The 9,912-nt window shown below is 35.5% G+C and overlaps 2 protein-coding genes across 2 annotated transcripts in view; one reads left to right on the forward strand and one right to left on the reverse strand.

The window, feature by feature from the left end:
• Window positions 1-1,820: 1,820 nt before the first annotated feature.
• On the reverse strand, window positions 1,821-5,444 carry Cbr-dos-2 (the record flags this gene model as incomplete). Its single annotated transcript, XM_002646743.1, has 7 exons — window positions 1,821-1,890; window positions 1,999-2,200; window positions 3,021-3,235; window positions 3,407-3,507; window positions 4,290-4,398; window positions 4,603-4,735; window positions 5,369-5,444. 7 exons carry the CDS (start codon window positions 5,442-5,444, stop codon window positions 1,821-1,823), a joined length of 906 nt encoding a protein of 301 aa, XP_002646789.1.
• Window positions 5,445-9,364: 3,920 nt separating this feature from the next.
• CBG18441 overlaps window positions 9,365-9,912 on the forward strand; it is a gene marked incomplete at both ends in the record, with an annotated part of 5,146 nt that continues 4,598 nt past the window's right edge. Inside the window, one exon of the mRNA XM_045241763.1 lies at window positions 9,365-9,574. Within this exon, the coding sequence (XP_045096485.1) occupies window positions 9,365-9,574 (210 nt within the window). The remainder of the gene's footprint in view (window positions 9,575-9,912) is intronic.

The following is a 9,912-nucleotide window of genomic DNA, read 5'->3' on the forward strand; positions in this document are numbered from 1 at the left end:
TTTTTCCGTCATAAATCTTTTTTCCCTGTATAGTTCCATTGCAGCCGAAATATGTGACTCATGCGTTTCAAATATTTTCGCACTCAAATGACGAATCCCTTCGAAATTCGAAAATCGTTTCTACAAACTCGTGATGTTTACAGTCTTGAATCTTACGCTCTAGATTATTTCTCTTCTCCGGTTTAACACTTTCTTTTGAATTTCAGCATGAATTGGATGAATCTAGAACCCGAGCATATCATCACTTTGTAAAGTGCAGTCACAGAAGATCAACGGCCGACGAGTAACGCAATAGCTGATCTTATAAGTGCACATGTTTATACGATGGATGGTCTCTAGAGATAACGCCGAACGGTTCTAAAAGTTAGGCCATCATATCGAAATGACTTAGAAAACACAACAGGGTCATGCTAGACCATTTCTAGGCCAAAAAAAGCTGGTGGCCTAGAGAACCCAACTTGCAAAAGTTCTGAATTTCTGATTTTCTGAATTTATGAATTTCTGAATTTCTGAATTTCTGAATTTCTGAATTTCTGAATTTCTGACTTTCTGACTTTCTGAATTTCTGAATTCCTGAATTTCTGAATTTCTGAATTTCTGAATTTCTGAATTTCTGAATTTCTGACTTTCTGACTTTCTGAATTTCTGAATTCCTGAATTTCTGAATTTCTGAATTTCCGAACTTCTGAATTTCTGAATTTTTGAATTTCCGAATTCCACATGTCCAAATCGATCAATGTGGTGGCCTAACTTGTGCAAGTTGGGCTTTCTATGCCACCAGCTTTTTGCCGCCATGTCCAAATCGATCAATGTCCAAGATTTTTCGAGAAAATTTTCGAGAAAATTCTCGAAAAATTACTCGAAGCATGCAAGTATATCTAGGTAGTAGATTAGCCTAGTGATTGATATATCTAGGCTGAGATTGGCCTAGATATAGCCCCTGACAGTGAAGCAATTACCTATATGTACCCCTTCAAACTATGCACCCCCTCAGTCAATGTACCCCCTGAGCATATGAACCCTCGACCTACCCCTGGAGTATGGGCCGGTTGAAACTACTACATGACCTAGAAACCCGGATTTCTAGGCCACCAGTTTCTAGGCCATCTAAAAACAGAAAACATGTTGTTTTTCCTTGTCTTCCCGGGATTACTATAGCTCATTTACACTGACTATGAGCAAACCTAATGAAAGAAAAACAATTGTTTTTAATTTTCTCTCCAGCTTCTCCTTCTTCTTCTTTTTGTTGTTTTCTCTCTGTAAAACAAATTAAATAGGGATTACGGTAGTCTTGTTTTTCCCCCATTTTCTTCCTAACTTGCAAAAGTTAGGCCACGACGTAAAAATGACCCTCATTGTCAGATTTTTCTAAATTTCCAGAAACTTCGAAAACATTGAAAATGTAATTTTAAAAAATTCCTAATTGCCTTCACAACTCCACTGAATCGGAAAACTAACCATTCATCTTCAATGTCGACGTGTAACGTCTTTAGAAGAGACAATTTCATTTAGAAGACCTCCCTCCCTCAAAGTCGTAAAACTTTGAGGAGCATATTGTTGCTCCTGAGAAGAAGAAGAGGGGGGAAAGGCTTAGACCATGTCATTTTAATTGTTCTTCTGGAGAAGACAAAGAAAATTGATGAGAAGACAAGGAGTTTATGATGGGGTGGGGGTATACATACATATAGGGGCTAATAAACAGAAAAGGGACCAAGAAATACTATTTTTGACTTCATAATTTCAGAAAAAGGACGTTGAGTAGCTCTATCACTTTATTAACATTATTAGATGCTCTATAACAATGAAAATTTCAGAAAAAATCAGGTTCTTTGCATCATGGCCAGTGCAGACATTCGACCGGTTCCCGGGTTAAGTTGGTCGGGGTTTTGTCTGAAATGTTTTTAGTTTTCAGACTTTTTGAGGTTCTAAAACTAAAATAAAATTGAGATAATGATCAGCTCCACAATAGCTCTATTTTGAGGTCAAGAACTAACTTACTTTGTAAACTCCCGCATTGCTCTCTGCATATTCGGGAATCCGATATTATATTGATTTGGAATAACATTGACACCTGCGAACGGCACTTCGATCGTCGTTCCACCGGCCACTTTTCCTTCCGGCCAATCCACCAGTACCGTATTCGTCCCGCGGAAGAATGAGACTCCGTGATCGCGTGGGCGGTCGAAGGTCCGATGAGTAGCTGGAAGTTGAACATCATATTATCATAGAGCAATCAATTTTACGCATTTTTGTCGTTTACAAATTTTTGATAGCTCTAAAGGTTCTAGAGATATACGCCTTTGAAATTGAGGACAAGACGCAGAGAAGAGAGCGCTCTCGTTGTCTGCGTCTCTCCTCAACTCCAAACGCTCGTATCTTGCTTGCCGTGAAAGATATAAAAAACCTACAAACTACAAAAATGTGTGAAATTTATCTTCATACATTTTTGTAATTGATCACTTTTTGATAGCTCTAATGGTTTTTGAGATATGCGCCTTTAAAGTTTTGGCTTCCCGCAGACAACAAGACACTCTAACTGTCTGCGCTCTCGAGACTCAAAAACGTCTCGAAAATCAAAAATTTCAGAAAAACCAGAAATTGTGATGTAACCAAACAATATGGAAAAATGCTCTATTATGGTCCAAAAACTATCTTTCTGACTTGTCTGGAAGCCGAGATATAGTCGTTTAAAATTCAGGAGGAGACGTAGAGAAACGAGAGCGCTCTCGTCGTCTGCGCTTACCCTTAACTTCGAACGCTTGTATCTCGCTTGTAGTTAGAGCTATCAAAAATCTCTAAACTACAAAAATGTGTGAAATGTCATTTTACACAATTTTTCAATTGACCAACTTTTGATAGCTCTAAGTCTTTTTGAAGTATGCGCCTTTAAAGAGACGCAGAGAAGCGAGAGCGCTCTCTCAACTTCAAACGCTTGTATTTCACTTGCCGTTAGAGCTATCGAAAATCTGTGAAGTACAAAAATGTGTGAAATTCTATTATACACATTTTGCCATCCCTACCCAGTCCGTCATATCCATAGAAAACGCCTCGAACGATTGGCGGTGGTGCCATGTCGCGATAATCGGCAGGTGTGTAGTCTTGACGGGGCTTCCAGACGGTTCGACATTTAGCCGCCCATCTCTGACAATTGTTGTATGCTGGAGCACGTGTTCCCGGATAGCACTCGTAGTTCATCATCCACTGAAGGTGAAGGCACTCGCACGCGTTGACGCATCTGTAATTCCAGATTTGCTTTTTGGAATAACTTTCTTCAACATCAAAATTTTTTAGTCAAATAAAATGGGTTTTATAGAAATTTAAAAGTTCTACAAAACTATGTGGTTTGTGAAGATGTACCTAGTCTGCGAACAAAGTTATAGCAAAATTCAGAAGATGATATACTCACACCGGATCGGTCTCCTTACAATGCGAGTAGCACGTGGACATTGCTTTGATCGTTGCCTTGGGTACGCCAGCACCTTCCCAGAACTTCGTTTGACGACGGATCTAAAAATCAGCAGCCATCTAGGTTAGACTTTCAAGCTAAGGCAAGACGCAGAGAAGCGAGAGCGCTGTCGTTGTCTGCGTCTCTCCTTAACTTTAAAACCGCATATCTCATGAAACGTCAAAGCTATCAAGAAGTTGTCAACTACACAAATGTAGGATATTTATTTCTACACATTTTACTAGTTGACATCTTTTTTCTAGCTGTTACAAAAAAAGAGATATAGATGCTGAAACCTTGTTCATCAAAATTGTTCACTTTAAAGTCGCATAACTTGGGACCAAGCGTTGCTGTCAAAAAGTTGTCAACTACAACTATGTAAAGGATAAAATTTTACACATTTTTGTAGTTGACAACTTTTTGATGGCTCTAACGATTCTCGAAATATGCGCCTTTGAAGAGACGCAGACAGCAAGAGCGCTCTCGCTTCTCTGCGCCTCCCTCTCAACTTTAAAAGCGCATATCTCATTAACCGTCAGAGATATCAAAAATTTGCTAACTACGAAAATGTAGGATATTTATTTCTACACATTTTTATAGTTTACAGATTTTTGATAGCCTCACAAGTTCTTGAGATAAACGTCTTTGAAGTTGAGAGCAAGAGAAGCCAGATCACTCTCGTCGTCTGCGCCTCCTCTGATCTTCAAACTGATCTTCAAAGAGGTGTATCTTGAAAGCCACTAGCGCTATCAAGAAGTTGTCAACTGCAGAAATGTGTGAAATGTCATTTTGCGAGCTCTGCGCCTTTAAAGAGACAAATAGTTAAGCTTGCTTTTAACCTTACATGATTAATTGCCGGATAGACACGATCTGAGCAATAATTTCGATATCGTTCACAAATGATTCGGACTTCTTCGTTATAAGTGGCAATATTGGAGGATCGACAGTAGTACCTGGAAACTTGCGGACATCCGGACAAACAGACAGGAATAGTCTGGCATATTTTGGAGCAAGATTTGTCGATTTTTTTTGATTTTTAAAATTTTCCAGACATTCGGGCAAATCTATAGCCAGAAAAACTGTCTTTTTTGCCTATTTTAGTTCCAAAATTATCGAAATTTTACGACTTTTGGACATCTGGACACACAGACACACACCTATAATGATTGACAAATCGTTTGCATTGTTCAGATAGAGTTGTGACTTGCTTCGTGTCTTTTTCCAGCTCTTCTAATGGGATATCAAATGGTTCAAGGTCACCGCCGAGTACTGTAGCTGAGAGGGTGGGGTCTGAAAAACTTCAGATTTTTATAGATGAAAATTTTTGATATTTCTGAAAATATAGTTTTTTGGAATTTTCGAAAATTCTAAATTTCAGATTTTTTGGAATTCAAAATTTGAGAAAAAAAGCTAATTTTTAGTACTTTGGATATTTTTGGATTTACGGAAATTTCAAATTTCAAACTTTTTGGAAGTTTTTGATTTCTTTGAGTTTCAGAGTTTTACTGTTTTCGAAGTTTTTGAAATTTTCTGAATTTCTGAATTTCTGAATTTCTGAATTTCTGAATTTCTGAATTTCTGAATTTCTGAATTTCCAAGTTTCTGAGTTTTTGGATTCAGAATTTCAGAATTTTTAAGTTTCCGAATTTCTGAATTTCTGAATTTCTGGATTTCTGAATTTCTGAATTTCTGGATTTCTGAATTTCTGAATTTTTGAATTTCTGAATTTCTGAATTTCTGAATTTCTGAATTTCTGAATCTCTGAATTTCTGAGTTTTTGGATTCAGAATTTCAGAATTTTTAAGTTTCCGAATTTCGGAATTTCTGAATTTCTGGATTTCTGAATTTCTGGATTTCTGGATTTCTGAATTTCTGAATTTCTGAATTTCTGAATTTCTGAATTTCTGAATTTCTGAATCTCACCTTCTGCAGAAACATCTAGAAAGATATAGAAAAATATAAACAACTGAAAAAATTTGGATGTTTTTATCCTTGCCATTTTGGCCAAAATGATGAAAATGTTTCAGGCAGATGATAAGAGAAATTGGATAACAAAATCGAGAAAATTGATAAGAAAAGATTGAATAACGAACTGGATTTTTGGCAGGGAAAGACGAGATTTTTGAGGATTCGAAAAAAAAGGAGAAAAAAATTGTTGTCGAGAAAAAACCAGAATTTTTATGAAATTCAGAAATTTCAAAATATCGGATTGTTTCTGAAAATTCCAGAAAACTATGAATTTCCAAGAATCCCAGAACTTTTAATCCCAATTTCCGTGTATCTGTCCGTCCAGATGTCCATTGAATCTGATTTTTTCCCACACAAAACCAATGAGATTTTCCCCTAATCATTTTTCATTTTCCCTCCTTTCAAATTTTGCCGCCACCAGCGGCAAATTTTGTGGATCCGTCAATATTTTTGGGCGTCTTCCTTGTACAGTAATGTGTGTAAAAATGGAGACGGAATGAACACAAAGTGATTGATTGGGGAAACACACAAAAATCTCCCGCTGACTTTTTTATGTCTTGTTTCGCGGAATACTGGAGGGGAAATGAGGGAAAAAGTGGTGGAAAAAAAAGAAGGGATCTCTAAGATATCCAGAAAATCTTCACTTTCTGAATATTCTTATGAATCCTCGGATTCTAAAAGTTACAATCTGAGAATATAGATGTTCTTCTAGAAAGTTTACAAAAAGAACCAAGTTTCTAGCTTTTCTAGATGCCGAGATACAGCGCTTAGAAGTTTTGGAGACTAGAGACGCAGTGTGTCTCGTCGTCTGCATCTCTCTGAGTGTCTGACTGTCTGCGTCTCTCCCAAAGCTTCAAATGGCTATATCTCGCGTTCTAGAAGAGCTAGAAGAAGGCGAGACATAGCTCTTTAAAGTTTTGAAGGTTAGAGACGCAGCGTGTCTCGTCGTCTGGCGGCTTTAGCCTCCTGAAACTTCAAAAAGTTGTGTCTCGGCTTCCAGATGAGCTAGAAACTTGGCTTTAGATCAAAATGGAGCAAATAAGATTTTATTGAAAATGAGCAATGTATCGTAAACGCAAAATTTGAAAAATCGAAAAAATGAACCCAAAAAAGAACACAGCAATTGAATTGTCAAATTTTCAAAATCTACAAAAAATTTAACACAGTTCTATTCAAATTTCATTTCTCTAGCTCATCTGGAAGCCGAGATATGACTATTCAAAGTTTTGAAAAGCTAGAGACGCAGTGTGTCTCGTTGTCTGCGTCTCTAGCCTCCCAAAACTTCAAATCGTTGTATCTCGGCTTTTAGAAAAGCTAGAAGACTGCTTTTCAAATTTAAATGTATCATTTTTACTGTATTTTTAAATACAATTAAATCAATACTCAACTCTTACAAAATTAGAATTTTTCCTATGATAAAATTCGAAGTGTTTGTCAAATTCGCGGAAAATATTGAAATTTAGGTTTCAGGCTTTAATTTTGACCAAAAACCGGATTCCTAGCTCTTCTAGAAGCCGAGATACAGGCCTTCAATTTTTGGAGGTTAGAGACGCAGTGTGTCTCGTCGTCTGCGTCTCTCTGAGTGTCTGGTTGTCTGCGTCTCTCCAAATTTTCAAATGGCTGTATCTCTGGTTCTAGAGGACCTAGAGACGTGGTTTTTGGACTATTTTGAAGCTTCTGCTCTAGATTTCCAGGAATATAAAAAATGTAAAATTTATATTTGATTTTCGAAATCTCAGCTTTTCTGAAAACACAAAAAATCTTTTTAATGTCATAAATGAATAGCATAGTGTTTCTTATATATTTCCAAAAAAAGAATCAACTTTCTAGATCTTCTAGAAGTCGAGATAAAGCCATTTGAAGATTAGGCGAGATGCAGAAAGTCAGACACTCGGAGAGACGCAGACGACGAGACTCTCTGCGTCTCTCACCTCCAAAACTTCAAAGCGCTGTATCTCGGCTCCCAGATGTGCTAGAGAATCGAAAACTTGACAGAAATGGATGAAATTTCATCGAGAATAGAAAATTCTGCAAAATTGGGAAAAAAGATTTTTCGAATTTAGTGAAAATTATCAAACTTTATATCATTGAGTTTTTCAAACAATTTCACATGTTTCTAACAAAAAACCAGTCAAAACGGACCACTGGGCGCCGAGTTACATTTGTTTGCAGTTCAAGCATTCAAAGTTTGGCAGGTTAGAGACGCAGTGTGTCTCGTCGTCTGCGTCTCTCCCAAAGCTTCAAATGGTATATCTCGGGTTCTAGAGGCTATATCTCGGGTTCTAGAGGACCTAGAAACATGGTTTTTATATCATTTTGAAGCATTTGAGCTATATTTTTAGGTTTATAACAAAAATGGTAATATTTCTGATGCCTAGGTTTTCTGAATGATTTTGGCTACAATGTGTCCAATTTGATTCTCAAATTTCTAATGAATTTTTCATGACAACTTATTTTTTGGGGCGACACAAACTCCTTTGTGACCTGGAGTCTATGACCGCTTTTCTGATTGTCTGCGGTCTCCAAGAAATGCGGAAAAAAAAGGGAAAACATATATTTTTTTTGAGAGAACTAGAGAAAAAAGTTGCTGGGTAAACATTTTGTCTTTTATCTGTTTCTGACCTCTTTTCTGTCTTTTTTACTCAAAAAAAAAGTAGGCGGAGCCTATTTTTTTTTGGGTATAAAACTGGTAAAGGGGTTATTGGGATCCTCTGAAATTCGAAATTTCCGAATTTTTCAAATTTTTATATTTTTGGGAATTTATCAATTTCTTGAAACTATTGATTTTTTCGAGTTTTCTGAATCTTTGAACCATTGAATTTCTGAAAATTCTTTAGTTTTTCCATGTTTTTTTCTTATCTCAAATTCTTTGTTTTTTCATCGTTTTTTCATCTTTTTACTACTTTTTAGTGAGATAACATTCCAAATTTCGGTGTTCCGGTTGGCCTAAATTTCCATTAAAACCAAAAGATTTGAATCTTTTGGTTTTTATACTCTTCTTTGATTCATATTGTAAATCTGTGTTGAATTCTAAGATTCCTAGATGCTCAATTTTTCAAAATATTAAAAAATCTCAAATTTTGCAAATTTTTCCAAACATCTGAAATTCAGAAATTCAGAAATTCAGAAATTCAGAAATTCAGAAATTCAGAAATTCAGAAATTCAGAAATTCAGAAATTCAGAAATTCAGAAATTCAGAAATGCAGAAATTCAGAAATTCAGAAATTCAGAAATTCAGAAATTCAAAAATTCAAAAATTCAGAAATTCAGAAATTCAGAAATTCAGAAATTCAGAAATTCAGAAACTTAGAAATTCAGAAATTCAAAAATTCAGAAAATCAGAAGTTCAGAAATTCAGAAATTCAGAAATTCAGAAATTCAAAAATTCAGAAATTCAAAAATTCAGAAATTCAGAAATTCAGAAATTCAGAAATTCAGAAATTCAGAAATTCAGAAATTCAGAAATTCAAAAATTCAAAAATTCAAAAATTCAGAAATTCAGAAATTCAGAAATTCAAAAATTCAGAAATTCAGAAATTCAGAAATTCAGAAATTCAGAAATTCAGAAATTCAGAAATTCAGAAATTCAGAAATTCAGAAATTCAGAAATTCAGAAATTCAGAAATTCAGAAATTCAGAAATTCAGAAATTCAGAAATTCAGAAATTCAGAAATTCGAAAATTCAGAAATTCGGAAATTCAGAAATTCGGAAATTCAGAAATTCAGAAATTCCGAAATTCAGAAATTCAGAAATTCAGAAATTCAGAAATTCAGAAATTCAGAAATTCAGAAATTCAGAAATTCAGAAATTCAGAAATTCATAATTTTCCCAAAAACTGAAAAATTCAATCTGTCTTTCTTCCAAGATGTTGTCTTGTCTCTCAATGCTCTCCAATCAGAGATTTCTTAAATTTCCTTTTTTGAAAAGATTTTCCTGAAATCCAGCCAAAATGGAAAAGGAAGGATTCGCTCGTCTGTTCCACAATTTCGAGAATGTGATCGAACCAAAAATGTGCTCAACATCTGGCACGGTGCCAAGTTATTTGAAAGGCACAATGGTCAGAAATGGACCAGGGATGTTTGAAATCGGAGAAAATAAATATAATCATTGGTTCGATGGATTGGGCTTCATTCAGCGGTATCATTTCAAGGATGGCAAGGTTGGTCTTCTTTTTTTTGAGTTTTTCTCAAGAACCAAAAATGCTAGAACACAATTGTTCACTAGTAAAATGTGAAAAAGAAAATTCTACACATTTTTGTAGTTTACAACTTTTTGATATCTCTAACGGTTCATGAGATATCCAAAAGCTGTAGACGACCAAAATGTGTAGAATTTTCTTTTTCACATTTTACTAGTGAACAATTGTGTTCTAGCATTTTTGGTTCTTGAGAAAAACTCAAAAAAAAGAAGACCAACCTTGCCATCCTTGAAATGATACCGCTGAATGAAGCCCAATCCATCGAACCAATGATTATATTTATTTTCTCCGGATTTCAA

Source organism: Caenorhabditis briggsae (assembly GCF_000004555.2).
Source record: "Caenorhabditis briggsae complete genome, chrII, whole genome shotgun sequence".
In the NCBI taxonomy this organism is placed as follows: Eukaryota; Metazoa; Nematoda; class Chromadorea; order Rhabditida; family Rhabditidae; genus Caenorhabditis; species Caenorhabditis briggsae.